At 27.5% G+C, this 22,628-nt stretch overlaps 1 protein-coding gene across 2 annotated transcripts in view; it reads left to right on the forward strand.

Moving 5' to 3' along the window:
• Positions 1-21,379, forward strand: part of LOC107437882 (protein transport protein Sec24C) — a 29,970-nt gene extending 8,591 nt beyond the window's left edge. For both annotated transcript variants that reach the window (XM_043049459.2, XM_043049461.2), the window contains exons 5-22: positions 204-312; positions 2,454-2,581; positions 2,753-2,891; positions 4,218-4,333; positions 6,715-6,839; positions 6,928-7,006; positions 7,154-7,266; positions 8,867-8,960; positions 10,625-10,741; positions 10,822-10,992; positions 12,677-12,773; positions 14,273-14,557; positions 15,676-15,870; positions 16,640-16,743; positions 16,844-16,937; positions 17,047-17,150; positions 19,154-19,243; positions 20,689-21,379. In XM_043049459.2, coding sequence (XP_042905393.1) covers positions 204-312; positions 2,454-2,581; positions 2,753-2,891; positions 4,218-4,333; positions 6,715-6,839; positions 6,928-7,006; positions 7,154-7,266; positions 8,867-8,960; positions 10,625-10,741; positions 10,822-10,992; positions 12,677-12,773; positions 14,273-14,557; positions 15,676-15,870; positions 16,640-16,743; positions 16,844-16,937; positions 17,047-17,150; positions 19,154-19,243; positions 20,689-20,829 — 2,301 coding nt within the window. In that variant the 3' untranslated portion in view covers positions 20,830-21,379. The remainder of the gene's footprint in view (positions 1-203; positions 313-2,453; positions 2,582-2,752; positions 2,892-4,217; positions 4,334-6,714; positions 6,840-6,927; positions 7,007-7,153; positions 7,267-8,866; positions 8,961-10,624; positions 10,742-10,821; positions 10,993-12,676; positions 12,774-14,272; positions 14,558-15,675; positions 15,871-16,639; positions 16,744-16,843; positions 16,938-17,046; positions 17,151-19,153; positions 19,244-20,688) is intronic.
• Positions 21,380-22,628: the final 1,249 nt, after the last annotated feature.

Here is a 22,628-nt window from a genome sequence, read left to right on the forward strand (position 1 = left end):
AAAACCATTTGATTTTATTAAAAACAGCATTATTTACAGATTTATGAAGATGTTATATAGCTTCTAATTAAAATATTTAATGAATAGCATTTTATTAACTAACCATTTAAGTAGAATATCTATATAATCAGTAATCCAAACAGTTTATTTATAGCAAATACGATATATTTTCACTAATCATTGAAAATATTTTTTTTTCTTAGATTCAAGTTATTGAAGATGATCAGAAGACAAGAAGTTGTCCATTTTCTACTGCCCAAAGGGGGCTGGTACCTCCTCTAGTAACAACCAATTTTACTGTTACAGATGATGGTAAAACATTTTTTTCTTGAATTTTTTGAATAGGCAAATTTTATTCTTATGACAAGACGTGAAACAGTTTTTTTTTCCCTTCATGATTGATTTCATAGCACCATCTGTATTTTAGTTTTATAATGATCAACACCACGATTGAAAAGATAATATTCAAACTTTAGATCTAAAAATTTGTTGATGCATTTAAATTGTTAAAATTTCTTATAAATTTTTCTAGCTTATACCATTTATTTTTATGGTGCATGTGAATAACTTTTTTTCTTGAAATAACTGTCTGAAAAATTTAAAAAAACCTTTATCAAATTTATTGTTAGAGTAATCACTTGTATTAATCTTAATATCTGTAACCTTTAAACTTTATCAACAGAACTTGTTTTTTTAAATAATTCTGAATTATTTTCCCTTGTTTATGCAGAGCAATATTAAAAGTTGAACTCTCTTGAATTAATAATACTAATAGCAGGATTGCTGAGTGAGTATTTCAAGCACTAGATTGGTTACAACTCTTAAAAGTTTTAGTAAGAGTAAAAATAATCTTTGTGGGCATAAGATTCTACTTCTTTCTCTACTTTTCTTCTTTTTCTAATATTTCTTTAAGAGAAATATTTTTGTTTCTGATTCAATGATGTTTAAAAAAAATAACGTTTATATAAGTTCCTATTCTACACTTTTCAAAATGTATAGCAGAAACTTTTTTTCGAATTTCTTTTTAAGGTTTAAAAAATTGTGAAATAAAATGCTAAAGCCAAAGATATTGATAAAAATATGAGATCAGATGCTGTACTGCTAATTTATATTTTTCAATGCAGCTTATTAGTTGATCACTCAAACAATTATAGTATGTCAATTGAACTGAGATTTTTATGGTCTGTTTTGTAAATGATTTGTTTTCTATTTATTTTAATACTTTCTTTTACATAGTAGTATAATCTTATTTAATTGAAGCTTAGCTACAAAAAATATGCTATATTTTCTGCTCTGTCAATCTTAAATTTAAAAATATTATTTTAAGCTTTTTGTAAATTATGTAAAGTTAATTTTAATACTTTTCTGCCTTTTAATTTCGATAACATAAATTTTCAAACGCTGTGTTTTTAATGTGATATATTAATGTTGCTGTAATAAGTTAAAAATTGCTCTTAATATAGTGTCAATTTTTTTACTTAACACCCCATGAAATAGAATTTAAACAGAAATATTGCTAGTGTTTAAATTTGCTGCACACAAAATAGTCTTTTTTTAATTTCAATCTTTTTCTCGCATTTTTCATCTTTTTCTTCTATTTTGTAATCACAGGTCTATCTTAAGGGTGTAAAAAATGTAATTTTAATTTTATATATTATGTGGGAGCAATACCATTCATTCAGATCTCATGAAACTAATGCAAAATTAAGTAGCAACTTTTTGTCCGACTCTCCTATGAAATTCCATAATTTGTAGCATGTTATAATTGTTTTGATTTTTCAATTGAAATATTCACAATTTCGATTTTTCAATTGTAGATATCACAGTATTATTAAACAAATATTTTTTTGGTATTAGTATAAATTTAGTTAAAGTGAAATCTGAAATTCCTTAAATTGGTATCCTTTTTTATTTGGCAATATTTATGTTAAATAATTGACAATATTTGTGTAAATAATTGGTATTCTGTAGGCAGTAATTAAATGTCGTTTTCAGAATATTGTAGTAAATGAAGTGAAAAAATATTAATATTGGGGGTTTTCTAATTAATGCTAAAGTAAAATATTATGGCTCAAAACAGATTCATCAAGGCTGTTCAAATCAAAAAAGAAATTAAAATCTGAAAAAAAATAAATTATTAATGTTATTTATTAATAAGGTTATTTATTAATAATTATTATGGTGGTTTTAAATAAATTATTAAGATGTAAGTGGTTTTAAAGAATTTAATCTCTTTTTTTGCTCTGATCGATCTCAATAATGATTCCTCCGATTTCTACTGCATATTTCTTTCTCTCTGATTTCAAAATTAATTGAATGCCCTGTATGATTTTCTTTTCACCTTCTGCATTGCAGTTAATTCAAAAAAATTTAAATTTAAGACAATCATTTTTAAACATCCAGTATGTATTTTACTTTACAAGTAGGTTTATATCATATTTTATTTGTTTTAGGTTTTTGTAGTCCTAGATACATTAGATCTACTATTTACAATGTGCCTACAACTGCTGATATGCTGAAGCAAACTAATGTCCCGTTCTCCCTTATAGTAAGCCCACTCGCTCTACCCCATGTTGATGAAGTAAGTTCTTGTTCCTATTGTTCTATTGAATATATTCCTATTGAATGCCTATTATAGAAAAATTCTGTAGAATTTTCTTTGTCTTTTGCAAGAAAGAATTAATACAATTTTTTATTATTTTTTTTTTGCCTGATATAATATTTAATGTTCTTTCAATCATATTGTGCGCAGCATCATCCTCCCATTGTAAATCCAGGAGAAGAAGGTCCTGTAAGGTGCCATAGGTGCAGAGCCTACATGAGCCCCTTCATGCAGTTTATTGATGCTGGCAGGAGATTTCAATGCATGCTATGCAGAACTACAACTGAAGGTATAATGGTGCATTATGTATATATGAATCAAGCTATATTAAGAAACAGTTATTTTTTTTTTAATAAAAAAAAGGCACATTTATTTATCAACCACACATAAATTAATAAAATAAAAATACCCGTAACGGGTTAGTATAAACCTCAAATTCACAGTACAAAAACCATCTCTTCATAAATCAACAACTTTCTAATGTTCCATCGAATTGCCTCCTACTTTTATTTTTAATTTATCTAATTTTTATTTATCTGGTATGTTTTGTTTCTTTTATTCATGCTTTTGTTAGCCAGATATTTTTAAATACTTTTAGACTTTATACATATTCGTAAAAGTCCATCATTATGACAATTTATTCACCATCTGTCCTAAAAAAACAAATGAACGTTACCGGAAGTCTTGAGGTCCTCATCGGACGTCATAGCATTATAGAGACTATTTCTTTTTCTAAGGATTCGTTTGTATATACTCGGAATACTTAGTTTTTCTTAATTTAATTTTTGTGAAAAAATGTGCTCATATTTTAAAATATCATATTAAGATATAAAAAAAAGTACTTTAGGAAATTATCCTAAATTGATATGCAATTACATGATCGTTAAGATGCGGATTTACGCTATTTGGTTTACACCAGCAGAAATTCTTCTACCTGAATCTTATACTGGAAGTTGAAACAACCTCTGCAAATACTACCTCCTACCGTGGAGAACATGAAACGTGGTCGAGAATAAGGTGAATAAGAGAATAGGAAATTGTTATTGCAACCTTGTAATATGCAAATGCACATTTAATGTTAAAATAGGAAAAAAAAAGGACTAAAAAATGATGAAATAAACATTTTCACTTTTTTCTTGATGCCAGAAATAAATGAAAAGGCTTTCAATGTAAAAATTTGTTGTAAGGCTTTTGATGTAAATTTTCACTTAAACAGCAAAAAATGTATTTCCCTTAAAATTTTTTTTGTTGTGATAGCAGAAAGCTTGTAATTTTTAATCTTTGATACTGGAGTTTTAAGGAAGAATTGGACATTTGTCCAGATAACTGACTTCTTGCCATATGCCATACTCGTTATATCAAGCTTTTATTACACACACACATGTATATATATATATCTGATTTTGATTTAAAATGACTCTTGCAAAGAATTCTTAAATAGATTCTCGTTTTTTTTTCTTCCAGAAAAATATACAACATGCATTCAAAATCAAATGTTGTATATGTTTGTAAATTAAAAGGCATTAATTCACCTCTTTTAAAATTATTAGGAAAAGTGATATGTTTTAAACTTTTTGGGAATTGAAATTTCGTAACTTCATTTTTTCTCTTTTAGTTCCTGCACACTATTTTACTCATTTAGATCACATGGGGGAAAGAGTCGATAAACTAGAAAGGGCTGAGTTGTGTTTAGGATCTTATGAATTTCTTGTGAACAAAGATTATTGTAAGGTAATTATCTTTTATATTTGTAAAATAATACCTTAATGCTGCAGAAGATTTTTTTTAGATTTTTTAATCATCTTTTATGAACTTCTAAATTAGTAAAAAATTTGCATTTATGGGGAAATACATCTACTGAATAAGTTCAAGATTTGTAACTAAAAACGTAAATCTTTGCTGATGTTTGTAAAAATTATTTTTATTATAATGTCAAACATTTATTTTAAAAAAAAGTGTAAAATTTATTGATCAAAAAGGCTGGGGAAACAACTGCAAAAATTTGCTTAGGTGAACTAAAAAAATATATAAATTTTATATTGTATCCAACCTTGACACGATTCTACAGCATTGGAAAAGACTAAAAAATCACTATTACTTTATCTTTTTCAATACTTTCTATTGTATAAAACTCTTTTTCAATTGTTGCATCTGTTATAACCATTTTGAGCGTTTAACAGTATTCTCTCTATTAAAATACTATTTATATCATCCCTCTTTGACGGAAATTTATATTAATTTCATTTAACATATTCTCGAATAGTTTGAAAATGTGAGTTGAACTATCATTGTCACATTTAACTGCTAGAACCATATTGTCCATAAATGTATTAAATAATGATGCTTCCCAAATCGGAAAAGAGAAGTGAAATAGAGATCACTTTTTCATCCTTAAAATGTTTTCGATCTTTCAAATCATCTCCAGAGGATTTTAAAATTAGCAGAAATTTTAATTTGTCCGAAATACATAAAAATTCTTAGCTGTTCTGGTAATAATTATTGACAATTTATTATCACAATTCTACTTTTTTTTGTTTGTATGCAACAGGGGTGATTGTATTCTGTGTTTTTTGTATCATCCCTCCAAGTCTATAAACTAAGGGCAGGGAATATGATTTTTTGCGGAATTCGTTCATTACGAATTAATCGAAGACCATTAATTCGTGGACTTCCTTAAATCAAAACTTATAATCCAGCAAAATTTTCACCACAATCTAAAATGTAAAGTTTAAGCTCTACAATCTAAAATTTAAATTTTGAAACCTTCGCTAAATTTCGTTTTCACACTTGACTCTTCTGCAATTCTGAAATTTTTTTTGCTTTGTTGGTTTTTCATCATTTTTAATATTTGAAACTATGCCGGAATCCGACAATATTGCAATTCATATTCACATGATTATCAGACATCAATTTTTGTATTGACCAGAATTCTTTACTAGATGGCACTCATTATGTAGGTCAGTGTTACATATTTTAATTGCTTCCAATTCAACAATTGGAAAAGATTGACGTTTTACATTTACTTATACAACAATAAATCAATTAAAAATATATTGTAGGTAAGATGAAAATTAAACAAAAATTTTTTTTTCCGAAAGATAATTGAAAAACTTTCTATAAGCTAGCTTTCAGGTTACCTGTTTTCCAAACACTCAGGCATAAGTAATTTAAATATACTTAACCTATGCACATTGAAATATACTTAAGGTAAAACTTCTGCATACTTTTTATGATTTGATATATGCTTTTAATTCTGAGTACTTTAAGTTCACAAAACATTGATCCCCTGGTTAAATTTGTATGGAAATTTCCCCTTTCCTTTCGCTCATTCTCTTTTTGATTAACATAGAAAACTGTGTTTTTTTTTTTCTTTTTTCTTTCTTTCATTCAGAAAGCCACTAGTTGGAAGTTTGGTAATAACCAGCACTAATGTTTAGGGTTGGTGTGGTTTTAATGACTTGATTTTTTTGTAAAATGAATCAATGATTTAAGGCAAAACTATTTTTTATTTTGGATAATTTGTAACTGTAATAGTTGTGATACTTCTATAATCTAATTTCATTAATAATGAAGGTCTTAAGAAGAAGAATAATGATAAAGTAATGATAAAGATACATGTAAATTATTATTTGATATTCGAAATAGATTAAAAAACTTAAAGGAATAAAAGACGAAATTTAAGTGACATGAAATTATAACTTTCCACTAGCATGAATAACCATTTTAGTTAGCAATACTAAGGACATTGTTTTTTAATATTATGAAGTATTAATATATTTTATCAGATTTTTTGATTGGTTTGTGTAAAAATAAAGAATAAAAATCTGATTTAAGAAGAAAAAAAGATTTTTTTTCCAATTGATTTTTTTCCACTTGTTAGAAAATTATTTTTGCCAAACCTGCTTCAAAATTGGTGGAAAATGAAGACAACAAATTAATTTTAATATTTTAATATTCATACTATTTTTTTATTTTATTTATAAAGTATTTTATGCTTTATTTTAGTGAAAATATTAATTTTTTGTGTTTGCTAGAATGTTCTATTTGCTTGTAATACTTTTCATCTAAATGATTTCTATGTTACTAAGAATTTTTTTTCTTCTTATTCATAGGATGGAAAACTTCCAAACTGTCCAGCATTTGTCTTTGTCATTGATGTCTCTTATAATAGTGTTAAGAGTGGTATGGTCAAAACATTATGTGGTAATATGAAAAAGATACTTTCGAGATTACCTAGGTATGCCCTTTCATAATATTTGAACTATTTTTCTTTTGAACTATTTTTCTTTTTATAAAATATTTATGTATATTTTTTGTTGTTTTAGAGATTATGGTGCATCAGAATCAAACTTAAGAGTTGGATTTATTACTTACAGCTCAGTTATACATTTCTATAACATAAGTGTAAGTATTACATGAGAGAATAAGCACTTTAATTTTGAATGGATTTAGTGATATGTTTTTATTAAATATGCATTTTTTGGTTTTATATTGTGTGAAAATATTTTTCAGCGATTAAATTAGCTTGATTTTAAAAATTGTTTATTTTAGAGTAATTTAGCACAGCCTCAAATGCTTGTTGTGTCAGATGTTAATGACATGTTTATGCCCTTGCTTGATGGCTTTTTAGTGCAACCTTCTGAATCTGAGCAAGTTATTTCCAGGTTTGGTTGCATTTGTTTTTTCTATTTTGAGAAAGTTCACATATTTTGTATTCAAACTTAATTTTTTTTGTTTGAGAAAAATTGTATGCAATTCTACTTGTCATAAATTCTACTAAAATATTTTACTAATTTTATTAAAATTAATGTAATAAACATTACCTATATGTATAAGAAATAACTGTGCTTTAAACATATTGTAATTTATAATGGAATAATTCTTTGGCTTATTAAGGCCTTCCTAGACTAATTAACTAAAACTTAGATGTACCCATGTAGAAGCAGCTTTTTTTATTGTATTAAGATTGTTTAGTTTTATATATATTCCTGATTTTTTTTTTATTAATTCGTGGTTGGTACATACTTTGTTGCTGAAGCGTAAGTTTTTGTTTTATCAATTGATCATCATAAATAATATCCCTGAAAGTGACATTAAATTATAAACCGATGACTGTAAAACTGACAGTCAAGGTAGTGGCATTTATATTGAAACGCCTCACAAAACTTTTACTCTTAGTCAGCGTAACCTAGACTTCTGTTCCATTTTTAGAAGTGAATTACTGACAGTGGATGCAGGATTTGAAGCCATTTTGAGGGAAAGTGATTATGGAAATCTCTGGATTCTGGACTGATAGCCGAAGTTTAGTGGAACATCTTTATAATTGGATCTATATTGGTGATAAGACTAGTATATCTATCCTTCACAAGTTGAAGTGCACCTCACTTCAGCATGATATTCATTTCCAGTGGATCTATTTGGTAACGAGAAGGCAGAATATCTAGCAAAGGACGATTGCTGCCTGCCAACTTCTGCATCTGATGAACTTTCCTACCTAGAACTTTTTTTTCAGATAAAAACTTAAATAGGAGGATTTGGCTGGTGCCTCCCACTCATGATTGGTATAGAGCCGGGACAGTCGTCGATCCTTCCATGCGAGGGAAAAGACAATACTTGCTTTTCACGCCTTCCAGTGGACGTCTAAAATGTCTTACTTTTTCTCAGGGTATAAAATCCTACCGTTTTTGCCCAAAATGCCACCAACATCAGACTTTAGCTGAACATATTTTAAGCTGCTTGGGATTTCTTTGGGAAAAAATTTACACTTCTCTCCCTGTTTCCGACTTTTTACTCGTCATCGGATTTATGGATCTGACGGGGTCAGACCTTTAGAGATAAGTGACAACAACAACATCAATTGATCAGTTAATACAATCAAAATAGTTGTTTCACCTTCTAGTACTAAGTTATTAAATTTTTTTTTTTTTCAAAAAGGAAGAAGAAAAAATTATTTTGAGAACAATGAGATTTGGTTGCAACTAATAACTACTTAATCAGAATTGTGCATAATCGTGAATTGATTGCAAATAATAAATTTTTTGCTGATAGTTTAGACCGAAAATTTCATTGTTGACTCTCTCAAAATATCTCATTAATTAGGTAGCAGTGTCCTAACCAAAATCATGACTAAAACAAAAACATAAAGGTTTATTTTCAATGTTTATGCTGTAAAACTTAGATGTTCTGTCTATAAAGAAAAAATTAAAGTCTAAATGTTTGAAAGAAATCTTAGTAAGTAGCTTCAATTTATTATTTTCTTTTCAGCTTATTAGAACAGATACCTGTGATGTTTGCTGAAACAAAAGAAACAGAAACTGTTTTTGGACCTGCTATCCAGGCTGGCCTTGAATCTTTAAAAGTAAAAAGTCCAAATTATTTAAAATTCTATTGCTCTTTTTTTAATCATTGTTTAAGGAAATTCATATTTTCTTTCATCTTACTCAAATTACTCCATAGTATTTTATATGTATTAATAGATATCATAATAATAATATTTAATATTAATAAAACTGTCAGAGCTCAAAATTAGTGGTTGGTTAACCCAGTGGTCGGCAAACTTATTAGCCAAAGAGCCAAAATGAACAACATTACAACAATTTTTTAAAAAATTGGGAGCCAAATCTGCTTGTTTAGTAAACTTTTATTACACTAAATAAGTAGTACACTAAATAAAACTAAATTTAAAACTTAATAAATATTTATTAATGCGAACAATGCCCCCTATTTTAGAAAAAGTATGCGCGCTCATGCTTGTGGTACCATCGTATCACACCGGAGTACGCCGTAAACATGCGAACAATTTCAGCCAGTAGGTGTACATGGTTTGTGCTAACATTTACGAAAACTAATAAAATTAAACTCGATATTCGTTACGTATTTTTACAACAACATAAAATTTTAAATACCTATCCATCTTTTAACTTAAACAAAAAATTATACATGTTCGGGATTTATAGAAGAATTTTAATTTATCAAAATAAGATATAATTTTTTTCTTACCAAGTTTTTTTTTAAATGAAAATATTATTGCGCCTTCCGTGGATATTTGTGATAGAGCCGCACTTAAGGAGCTAAAGAGCCACATGCAGCTCTGGAGCCGCACTTCGCCGACCACTGGGTTAACCCAAAGCTTCAAAAATATGACCCTGACCACCATAAAACAATTATGTCTTCTGGACTTGCAATTTGTGTGAGAGTTTTTATTTCTACAACTATTTTGAGGTTTTGTTTTATGTGTATAATTCTAAAAGTAATTTTCACTCATTATCGAAGTAAGAGAAAAATTTGTAGTTTATAAATAATAATTAGAGGCATGTTAAGAGACATTCTCTGTGTATACATTTTTTTTTTCAAAAAAAAAAGTAAACTAGAAAAATATTTTTTGATAAACAGCCTAAAAGTTTTTCTATAGCTAAAAAATAAACATTTAAAGGTGTATTTTTTTTGAAAAAGGTATTTATTTAAAAAATAATTTTAAAGTTTACAATCACTTATAAATTTATCAATATACCCTCTCGAAGAAAGTATTTAACCAGTGTTAAGAATAATCCTAACAAGGTATAATCCTGTAATAAATAATCCTGTAATAGTAATCAAAATTAAACCTATAAACACAAATAATTTTTGTATGTAATTATTATTTTAACAGTTAATTAATTTTTCATAAAAATGGAATATGAATAAAAAAGCAGTCTTTTTAAGAGATGGTGGCGTATTTTTACAAAAAGGCAAAGTGGGCGTATTTAGAGGGATCAAAAGGCAGCCAGGGTGGGCCATCCTTCTAATAACGCTTAGAGAGAACACGAATCAGCCATCAGAATTTTTCTACTGAAGGCCAAAACTCATGATGATGGCTTATACCATTATGTTAGCGACTTAATAAAATTATACTTTTTTATTTGCCTTGCCTAAAGTCAGTACTTTTTTTTTTGTGTCTTTTACATAATTTCTGCTTCTTTAGTGTATCAATAGTATTAATATCTTTTTTAACTGATAAATCTAGAATTATATCTTGTTTAACAGGCTGCGGAATGTGCTGGAAAATTATTTGCATTCCATACTTCCTTACCAATAGCTGAAGCTCCTGGTAAGCTGAAAAATAGGGATGACAGAAAATTATTAGGAACTGAGAAAGAAAAGGTATATTTTATTATCCTGCCCTATAATGATGAATCTATATTGTTAATATAATGTTTGATGTATGTTATTTTGGATTTCAGACGATTCTTTCCCCTCAATCCCCCTTCTACAATAACTTAGGTCAAGAGTGTGTAAAGGCTGGATGCTCTGTTGATTTATTCCTTTTTAATAATGCTTACGTTGATGTTGCCACTCTGGGTCAAGTGTGCCGACTTACTGGTGGAAACCTATTTAAATATACATATTTCCAGGTTTGTAAACTTTCTTGATGATTAATTTAATCCTTAATATCAGAAATGTGCAACTTATGGTCAAGGTCGAAAGCTGCCCCAAAAACCTTTTAACTTGTCTCCTGTACTGTCTAAAGCATTAATAAAAATGAAAAAGTAACAGAAATTTTTACCATCATGCTTTATAACAGATCTCTGTGTACTGATCTAATTTGAAGCTTTTCACAACGTACCAGAATGTGATCATTTCGTTCTGAATGATATTTTTATGTAATGGGTTCAAAGTATCCTGTGAAATTCTACTAATCAATTTGTACCAATTAATAAAGAAAAGAAGATTTCACAAGTAAATGAGATAAATGAAATATATATGTAATGCTTTGCTGCCAAGTTACTTTTTTGACCATAATATCGAAAATAGTTAAATTTCAATTTTAGTCTGTCAGATTTTTATTTGCAGTCTCATTTAATTACTCCTTTTGTATAATGATGACACCATTCTAATTTTTTAAATTTTTATGAAGCATTTATTAAGGAAAAGAATAGAGAAATTAAAACTTAACAAATATGCATGGAGCAGAAACTCCTGGAGACAACTTTGCAGATTCATTTTTAAATGACAAGTGCACACTTTTTCCGCACACAGCATATAGTTATTATTTGATGTCATGTAATCCATAATATCTAGACTCTACTGTTAGAATTGGCACTGCAAGAAGTAATCATAAGACCTGATAACGACACATTAAAATCTCAAAATATTTAGTAAATTGAATGGGATTTCGTCTCCATAAAGACATTTTACTGTGCTGTATGGATTCATATTTATATTTATTTTCATATTTATATTTATTATATTACTCTATATTTGTTCTTTTAAATTCTGTGCTGCTGCGTAACATGTATAATATGTTATAAGTATGCTAAGTTTTAAATGCAGATGGGAGCATTGTTAAAAATTGTCTCATTGCACTTTAAATTCGATCCATTTAATTGTTTCCTCAGAAATTTTTAACAGAAATGTTTGTCTGCATTTTTCAATTTCTTTTTTAATCTCAAAGAAAATTGTAACCAATAGATTCTGTTCTGGGTTTAAAAGAACTCTTTTAAATATGTTTGTTTTTTAGGGGGACGAAAGCAATTTTGTGATTACCTAAAGAAACTTAAGGAATGAAAAGAATTAGAAGCTATATTTAATAAGAATGTATCGATTTACCTGATAGATTCGATTTCTTACAGATTTTATTCTCAAAACAAAAAAATAAACATTTCTAAGAAGACAGAAATTTTTTTGCACAAAAATAAAAATTCTCTTCTTATTTTTTCATTGTCAGTTGAGTTGTGATATTAATGTTTTTCTAGATCACCAAAATTATCCATCCATTTCATTCTCCACTTTCCCAGGTTATGCAACTTTTATTTTTTTCCCTCTCTGTTATATTTGAGTTAATTACAAGAATATAACTGCCTTAATCAATCAATCAAAAATAAAAAGCAAGAATTCAAATAATGCAATACCAAATGTAAGACATTAATGTAACGAAACATCGCAATGTATTGGAAATATCGCAATGTCAGACTGACAATACAGTGCAGTGTCAAAATCTTAACATCGACCAGGCCTAATACTAATTTTTTTTTTCTTTGTATTTACCAAAACATTGCATGAGTAAATAGTCCTATTTCATCAAAACTTTATGTACAGGCTGATATTGATGGTGAACGATTTATTGAAGATTTGTGCAGAGATGTTGAGAGACCCATTGCCTTTGATGCTGTGTTGAGAGTGAGAACCAGCACTGGTAAATATATATCTTGATGCATTTGATTAAGTAAAATTTTTTTAATAAAATTATTGACTTAATTAGTGAATGAAATTCTATTATGTTTTCTGCATTTAAAATGATTATTTTCTTTTCTTTGTTTGATTAAACCTTTTGATGATTCTGTTTTTCTAATTTGAAATAATCTATTCCTTTTTAATTTAGCCTTATGACTGTTGTATGCATATCACTATTTTTGTCTTTGTATATGGTCATCCAAATATTTCTCTTGCTATTTAAAAAAGAAGTTATGTTTCTTCTTAACAAGCATAAATTTTAAAACAAAATGATTAAAATTTCAAATCAGTAGTGTTAAAGAATGAACTAGTTCTTGAAACCTTATTGTGAAAATCTTATTGTAACAGATAAAATTTTGTAAAAAAAAAGGTGCAATCTTGTATAAGAAATTGAAAATTATATAAATTTTTTAAATATTTATTACTGAAAAGTTAGTGCATTAATATATGAGTTAAAAATGAATGTTAATCTTTTTAATTATGAAATGCTTTTAAATTTTTGAACGTAAGTATTTTTATCTCTGATAAATGCAAAAAATAGAAATAAAGAGCATTTCTTAAAATTCATGCACGAGAATTTTTAGCTTTGCCAATAAAATTTTTTAATGGACCGAAACACTAAAGTAATGAGCTTATGATTTGTCATTTAGTGTCTAGTTTTTGTATAATTTTCTATTTATTTATAAAAGTACAAAAATTAGAATTCCTATTCTATAGAGAGTTTCATACCTGCCAAGTCTCTTGTTTACCTGTATATTATCCAATTTCTTCGTATCTGTTGAAGAAATTTTAAAGCAAAAATTTTGCCGATATCGGCTGATGGCAAAAATACTTCTCTTATTCCTCAACAGATGATGCTATTGCCAGTACTGCAGTATGTTGAGTGTTAATAGTTTAAGTAATTATAAATAATGGTTTAAAAAAAATCCTTTTTAGATTAAGATATATATGCATATTTTACTTCACTAAAATGTAAGTGTTTATGTTATTTCCAATTTTGAATTTCTCTTTTTGACTTACATGATTATGCACGATCTATCAATATTTTAGTCGTAGCCTAAAAAATGTTGCAGCAAAATCTCAGCTATTTTATTCCTCTAGTGTTGGCAGGTATGGAGTTTGAAAAGTTTCATTACATTAATTGTTTTAAGTATTCACTTCTTTCAAATCAGTACACTAATGCTGAAAATAATGTAATAAGCCTGAAAAAATAATTAAAAGACAAACAACTGTTTTGAACTTGTTGTTTCATGTGTCTATTTTCAAATGTATTTTGAATTTTCCTATTAACTTTTTAGGTGTTCTCTCCTATTAATTTTCTAATCCTCGTAATAAATTATTAAATTATAGTACAAATTCTCTCTTTTTTTTTAACTTTATTTTTTTTCAAAGTATTTAATTTTAGCTGAATTATGTTGATCGAACATAGTGACTAATCTACTCTGACAAATTATTCTTTAGGTGTCCGTCCAACAGATTTCTATGGCAGTTTCTTCATGTCAAACACCACGGACGTAGAACTTGCCTCGATTAGTTGTGATAGCTCCCTTGCTATTGAAATAAAATATGATGATAAGCTTACAGAAGAAGATGGCGTTTGCATACAATGCGCTGTACTTTACACCAGTTGCTCTGGGCAAAGGAGATTAAGAGTACACAATTTAGGCCTAAATACCTGTGCACAGATGGCAGATCTATTTAGAAATTGTGAATTAGATACCATTTTGAATTTCTTCCTCAAAGAAAGTAAGTTATTTTAAGTTGCACTTTTTTTAATTGCAAATATTTAATTATTAAATACATAATACATTGTTTAAAATTATATTTATGTATTATGTTGAAATTATATTTATGTATAAATTTGACAAGAGTACATTGTTTCCCATGATTGCTGAGTTTCAACATGTCTTTTTCCTATATCTTGTACTTTTATTACAAATCAGAATCTATAATAAAAACATTTCAATATAAAAAGTGGGAGCACAAATATGTCATATCTATTTTCTTTCTTCCTTCCTATTTTTTTTAATGCATATTTTTTTTGATTTATAACAGGTTCTTTATGGTGACATATTTCTGTTTTAATATTTCTCAAAATGAGTTTTTACTGTATTTCAATAAATAGAGTTAAAAAATTAATAACACAGGTTACCTATCATACTTGATATCTATTAGTTTTAAATTTTCTGAAGGTTTTCTGCTAAGCACTCTGAAATTTTTTTTTCTAAATAATTTTATTTCCTTAAGTTTAAAATTAGAAAACTTATCAATTAAAACCTTATTAAATCTTAAGTTTTTAAGAAAGACAATTAATTAATGCATTTATAATGTGTTAAGATGTGTTAGTAAGATTAATGTGTTTATTACATTTTGTATTTCATTTGATGTGTTTGCATACTAAATTTTATGCCCTATTAATCAATGTGTTTGTCTTTGGACTTGTGTATCTTAATTTATGTGTTTACTTATTGTTTAAGCAAAGACTACAGTGGTTGAGTTCTTAGTATATCTGACTTCAGTAAGCTGACATATGACCTGAGTGGCTATGTTATCAAGCAATTTGATTGGTTGACTCATTGAAGTTGATAGAGGAGTAGAAATTTTTCAGCTCAGCTATACTCAAACAATACACCTATTTGGAATAAAATCTCTAAGCTTAAAATGTTATGGCAAAATCAGAGATCTGTACCATTAGACAATTTTTGGTTTTAACCTCTATTTATTTATTTTAATTTTTTTTCTTCACATGAGTGATTGAAAAGTTTTAGACTATTTCGTTTCTGAATCTAATTAATTTTAAGTAATGGCCTTAAAGACTTTGTTGAATGCAGTTTTAACATCTGAGGATTTCCTCTCGTTGTTAGGTGTTCAAAAAATCACTGAAGAAGCTCCTAAACAAATAAAAGACTATCTGATCACCCGAGCTGCTCAAATATTAGCTTGCTATAGGAAAAATTGTGCTCAAGCATCATCGGCGGGACAGCTCATTCTTCCAGAATGTATGAAACTACTTCCTCTCTATATCAATTGTTTAATCAAGTGTGATGCCTTATCGGGTGGTGAGTATTCCATATAATATTAATAGAAGTAAGATATAATAGTCATATTTAAGATACTTTTACATAAAAAGAAAAAAAGCTTTTAGTAAAGATTATTAAGTATGACCTAGAGAATTTTATGCCAGAGTTGGCCAGGACCATTAAACTAATGTCCCTTTGGATGGTAGAAATCAGTTCAGTGAGCCTTCTTGTTACTTTTATATGATTGACGAGTGTCCTGTTTTTCTTACATTTGTAAGTTTATTTGCGTGAGTCGTCTGGCTACCTGAATAGAAGAGTCATCCCCCTCGGCAAAAGATCTAAGTTATGATTGCAGATTGCATGTCTTCAATTCATTCTCAGAATTGTTTCCTAAACCATCGCCAATATCCCATTGTGCAGCTAATGCGACGAAAATAAAGTACATGCCTACCCATAAATTTTACTTCCATTTTTCATTTCAATTACTTCTAAAAAAATTTATATTAGACTTAAACCTATAGTTTGATAGTGACATTATCTGATATTTTCGACTTTTCGTTTGCAATTTAAAAGACTGACGTGAACTGCTTTGGACACATGTAATAGTTATAGCAAAGTTGAGTCCAATGAGAGAAACCTCCTGAAAATTTTAAAATGTATAAATTTTAGCATTTTTTACGCATTGTAAGCTTCCAGAAATTGCATTAAAATAATTTCTTAAACTGTTTAGTGCGGAGCAAATTAAAGAACTTATTTTATAAATTTTTTGTTTATAGTTAAATGTCCATACCTTTAATTTTTAATGTAGGACAAGAAATGACTACTGATGATCGAAGTTTCATTATGCTTACTGCATTAAGTATGGATGTTGAGTCTTCGGCTGCTTACTTATATCCTAGGCTTATACCTTTGGTAATTATCTTTTCTCTCTAGAACTGTCTTCCTCAATTTTAATAAAGAAATATTCTTTCTCTTTTTTTTAAAAACAATGTACATTATTTTTTGTTTGCAGCATGAAATGCAACCAAATCCTGAGCAATGTGAACTTCCAGTTAGTGTTAGATGCTCTTTAGAAAGGTTAAAAGATCATGGTATCTATTTATTAGGTAAGATGCCTTAAACAAATAAGATTGAAAAATGTTCTTTATTTTTACTGATTTAAAATTATCTGTGTTGTACAGTTACTTTATTTTTTATTTGACATTTCTGTTATAGAAAATGGCTTGAATTTGTTCATATGGATTGGAATGAATGCAGACTCTACGTGGATTCAAAACATATTTGGAAAACCTTCTGTTGCTCATATAGATGTGGAAAAAGTGAGCATCTCCATTAAAATGAATTTATTTAAATGAGCACATTGCATAACAGAGTTGGCCAAAAATGTAATCAATTGCATTTTTCGATTACAGTAATCAATTACTTGTAATCATGATTACAAGGTAACATAATTTTGATTACAGCTGTAATCGTGATTACAACAAACACTTACAGTAATCAATTACTTATAATCGTGATTACAACTTTGATTACATAGTTGATTACAGTAATAAATTACCTGTAATCGTGATTACAATAATTGATCACAGTAATCAATTACTTGTAATCTTCATTACAATTCAACAAAATTTTGATTACAACTGTAATCATGATTCCAAGTAATCACAAAAAAAAACGAGTACGAGTAATTATGATTACATGAAATCATATATTATGATTCACGTAATCGTGATTACATGATTCATGTAATCATGATTACATGTAATCATATATTATGATGTAATCACGATTACAAGTAATTAATTACAGTTATGTTGTTGTTTCTAATCCCCAAGAGGTCCATCCCAATTAGACCAATTCCATAAAATTACAGTTATTGGTTATGTAATCACGATTACAGTTGGAATCAAAATTATGAACGTTTTTAATCATGCGTGTAGCATCAGTCCTTGATATATTTACATAATTTTAACTGAAACTCCGAATTCAATAATTGACATGGGATCTACCACCCTGTGTTTGCTATCATATACCAATCTCCGAAAATTTAAGTCATATATATTGTTATATGCCTATAAATTTATTATCTGCACAAGAAAAATATTAATTATACATTTGTAACAAAAGAAATAATGAAAAAATGTATAAATATGACAACCGAAGCTGGCGTCGTCAGGGGTTACCAGATCCAGAAGCCATAAAAGCAAAAGAGAGAGAGCCCGACAAATGTCTAAATTGCTCTCTCTGTACCCCAAAGGTTTTGCCAAAGTCTAGGAAGAGAATACAATACAAAATACATAAAGCAAATACAAAAGTATAAGATACAGAAATTATCAGCAGTATAAAATACAGAAAATAAAATACAAAGCAAATACAGATGTATATTTTTATACTTTTGTATTTGCTTTATGTTATTTATATTGTATCAAAGGTATAAGATACAGAAATTATCAGCAGTATAAAATACAGAAAATAAAATAAAAAGCAAATACAGAAGTATTTTTTTATACTTCTGTATTTGCTTTATGTATTTTATATTGTATTCTCTTCCTAGACTTTGGCCAAACCTTTAGGGTACAGAGAGAGCAATTTAGACATTTGTCGTGCTTTCTCGATAGAAAAGGTTTTGCTTTTTTGGCTTCCAGAGCTGGTACCCTCTGAAGATGTCAGCTTCGGTTGCCATATTTATACATTTTTTTTCATTGTTTATTTTGTTTCAATTCCTTTTGGATTTTCAGTTGCTTAGTGCGTTTTTCCACTGGAAGTATTATTTTTAATTGCTTTAATTATTTTGAATTCTTTTCTTAATATATTATACATTTGTAACTTATTCATATTACTTTCAAACCGAGTCTGAACAATCCCTCCCTTTTTATAATGTTGACCCTCAACACTATTTTACAGTTTTTAATTTTATGGTTGCAGTTTTTGATTCTATTTTGTAGTTTTTTATGGTCTGCCTTAAAATGGCTGTGCATCTCTGGATGTTTGTTTTAAATAGAGAGGAAAAAATGTTTTATTTAGTTACATTGTGACACAATAATTAAACTTCTTTCATTGAGTTATTTTTGTGTAAATTACTACTTACATTTTGAGATATAATTCTTTTTATGTAATTAAATCATTGTTGCCTATGAGAAGAAATAAATCAGTACAATTTCTAAGGTTCTGTTAGTCTTTTATTTATATTGATAATCTATGTTATAGTATTAAGAATTTCTACAATGAAAATTAATTTGTTCTAAATAGAATTTTAGATTTACAAGACAGGTTTCTGTATTTTAATATTTTTCAATGATTTTTTTTAAAACTTAATTTTTAGCCCTGTCTTCTACCATTGAATAATCCTATTTCTCAGTGCGTTGACATGGTAATAAAGCAGATTCAAAGTGAAAGACATAGGCAAATGAAAGTAAGTAGTTCTTTTTTTTTTACATAGTTTTTATTAATATTTTCTCTGTAGTTTTATAACTATTTTTCATAAAAAAAAAATATTTTCTTTTGTATTACTTAAATTTTTGTGATTGCTGCCAAGCAGTTACTGTTCTAAAATAACATTTTCCTGAAAATTTTGTCAAAACTGCTCCAACATAATCAAAAAGAAGCATTTTTAGCTATAACCCACCAGAAATGCTCCAGCAGTGTTAAAATTTCAATTTTGTTTTCCTTTTACAATTGTTTGGGCTGCATTTAAAACAAAATAAAAACTTGTCATTGATAATGATGGTCAAAAATTATTAAAAAAAAGTTCTGGTAAAAAATGGCTCAAAAACGCCAAACACATCACCTGCATTATTCAATCCTATATTTTGGCTACTGAAGCATTAAATCTATTAACTTATTTATAGCTTTTTTTTTAATGGTTTTAGTTATATGCCAACTAATGTGTCACCCATTAACATTTCTATATTATCACATCCTTATTATTCTAGATTGTTATCATTGGATTCTGGATTCTATTAGACATTTAAATTTTTTTTTTCTTCCCATTCAGATGCTTAGTGACTCTCTCATTTTGATACATCTAAATGTTTTTTATGTTATTACTCACATTTGTTTTCTTATTTCAAAAATTGGTTAATTGTTCAATGTTAGGATACTTTATTTTTGAGGAAAATATATCATACTGGTATAATTCTTAAAAATTTTAGTTATAAAAATATTGTATTATTTTTACACTAAAAATTTTTTTCTCCCTAAAATTAGTTTTACTATAATAAATTATTTTCAGTATTTTTGTATAAAGAAATCTGTTGTAATTTATTTAAAATGTGCTCAACTTTAAAAATTCATTGCCTCCTTTTTTTAACAAAAAATGCACCCTTTATTGAATACTAGATATAATTTTTTAATTTCATATTATAAATATTTAAATAATATTTTTTTATTATAATTTAAATTCTGATGAAGTTACTCACAAAAACAGATTGCCAATATTTTGTAATGCAAAAATTTTTTTAAAATATTTTTTATATAGTAAAAATGTTTCAAGTTACTTCATGAACATGACTCAATTATTAAATATTGAATAATAAATTATCATTTACAGAAATAAATCTCTAACAATTTATGTTTAATCCACAGGTGAAAACTGAAATGTTTATAATTATTTAACAATTAACATATCATATTTATGATTTTCTTTATTGTATTATTATATATATATATATATTGCATGAACAAATTCGTGAAATATTTCAATGTAAGATGAAGTATACTCATAAATAGAATTTACTAATATTTCTAACAAGTTCAATGGGAAAAATAACCTTATTTTTATGTTCCACAGTTTTGGGAAACCCTGGCAAGACGAAATGAAAAACAAATCGTAATCAATATTTTTCTTTTATTTTTCAGCTATTTATAGTTCGACAAGGTGATAGACTGGAATTATTATTCAGGCAACACCTAGTTGAAGATAGAACCACAGACGGAAGTGTATCTTACGTAGATTTCTTGTGTCATCTTCATAAAGAGATAAGAACATTGCTTTCCTGAAGGGTGTCACCATTTGAGGAGTGACTCCATTATGTCACTCTTTAATTGAAGAAATTTGGATACAAAGGACAAAAACAACTGATTTCTGTAGTTCACGGAACTGGACATTATTAGAAAGAAAGAAAAAAAAAACACATCAAATTTATATTTTTATGAATTCTTTATTAGGTACACACAGTATACAAGAAGCGCTTGTTCTTTGATTAAAAGAAAATTTAAGTGTCTTTTACCAATTTTGAGCGACATTTTTAAAAAAAATGCTTTTCCAGTGTTTCTTAAAATTAATTTCAAATGAAATTTGAAAAGAAATTATTGAATAAGTAACTGTAGTTATTATTTTATGCTGTTGTTTTAAAGCATTGTAAAAAAATAGTAGATATTTATTCAAATTTTGGTTGTAATATACAGTTTAATTAGTAGTTTATATACTATAATCCCAATTACTATGAATAAATTATATATAAATAACAGTTGATTTGTTTATTTGGATTTGCTTATTGTTGTTTATACTAAAAATTATGTTATTAAATAAAATTATACTATTTCTTAACTTTTGTTATGTTTTCCAATTATTTCAGTTGAAATATGATAGTCTTCCCATTGTTTTAGATATGCTAGACACTAATGCCTGAAACATTCTATAATATAAAAAAAAACTTATTTCTAAAATGGAAAGGAGGAGTAGAAAAATTGACTCTTAAGTTATTTTAAGATTTGCCACATGAGTATTTTATTCTAAAAAATATATTAAATATATCTAAAAAAAAACTTTTTTTCCGCAAGAATGTTTGTTTAAGGTGCAACTTTTAATTAATTGGTATAAAATAATAAAAGAGCCTCATAATTTTATTGCAAATTAATTAAAAGTGCTTGTAGTAGAGGGGGCAAATATAATCCCACATTTTTTAAATGCACTGTTATTTACGCTAAATTCTGCGATTTGGTCCATCTTAAAAATTAGTACTTTTTTTTTAAATTATCATATTTCAGGTAGAATAAATTATAAGACTTTTTAAATGGCAATCACATTTTCCAAATAATGCAATGTAACAGTCTTACAAATAGTTACAAATATCACAGTCAAAAGTGACACTTAGGTTGTTTAAAGTGAACTTGGTAGCACTGCTATAACATCTGAAATGTGAATCCATACATCTTTGTAGTTGTATTTGAATGTTTTCAATCCACCAGACTGTGTTAACAAAAACATCTCCTCTATTTTTCCTTACACTTTAATACTTGCAAAATTACCAAGAGAGCTACAGCAACAGAGGAAGAACCTGGAATTTCTGTAGATTCACTCATAGTGGTATTTTTAAAGTTAAATTCTTTAGTGATGGATGCAAAAGAAATAAGGTATTTTTTAGAACTCTTACGCAATGAATTTGTCATATTTTTTATACTTAACATATTTTCTTCAAATGCAGCAACATCCTTTTCAATATCCTCTTGGACAATGGATTTTGCACTTTCAGCATCATTTGGTAAGCAGGGATGTGATTCTTCCGCCGATTCGTGCTTTTTTTCAGATTTTTCCCGCTAATTTCCGCGGAAATTCTTTTTGGAGCAAGTTAAAATATTTTATGAAGAATTTCATTTTCCACGGAGCGAAAGTATTGAAGTCTCTCTAAAAATCATTTCCTTTGAAAAAACCGGTTTACCTTTATACAGGGATGAGATTTTTTCGCTTTTGCCTTTCGAATTTCAGCCTTTTTTTTTATCAAAAATTCCGATTCTCTAAAAGTTTCGTTTTTTTATAAATATCCCGCTTTTTTTTTTTTTGAGAATTCAGACGTTGA

Source organism: Parasteatoda tepidariorum, chromosome 4 (assembly GCF_043381705.1).
Source record: "Parasteatoda tepidariorum isolate YZ-2023 chromosome 4, CAS_Ptep_4.0, whole genome shotgun sequence".
NCBI classification, from domain to species: domain Eukaryota; kingdom Metazoa; phylum Arthropoda; class Arachnida; order Araneae; family Theridiidae; genus Parasteatoda; species Parasteatoda tepidariorum.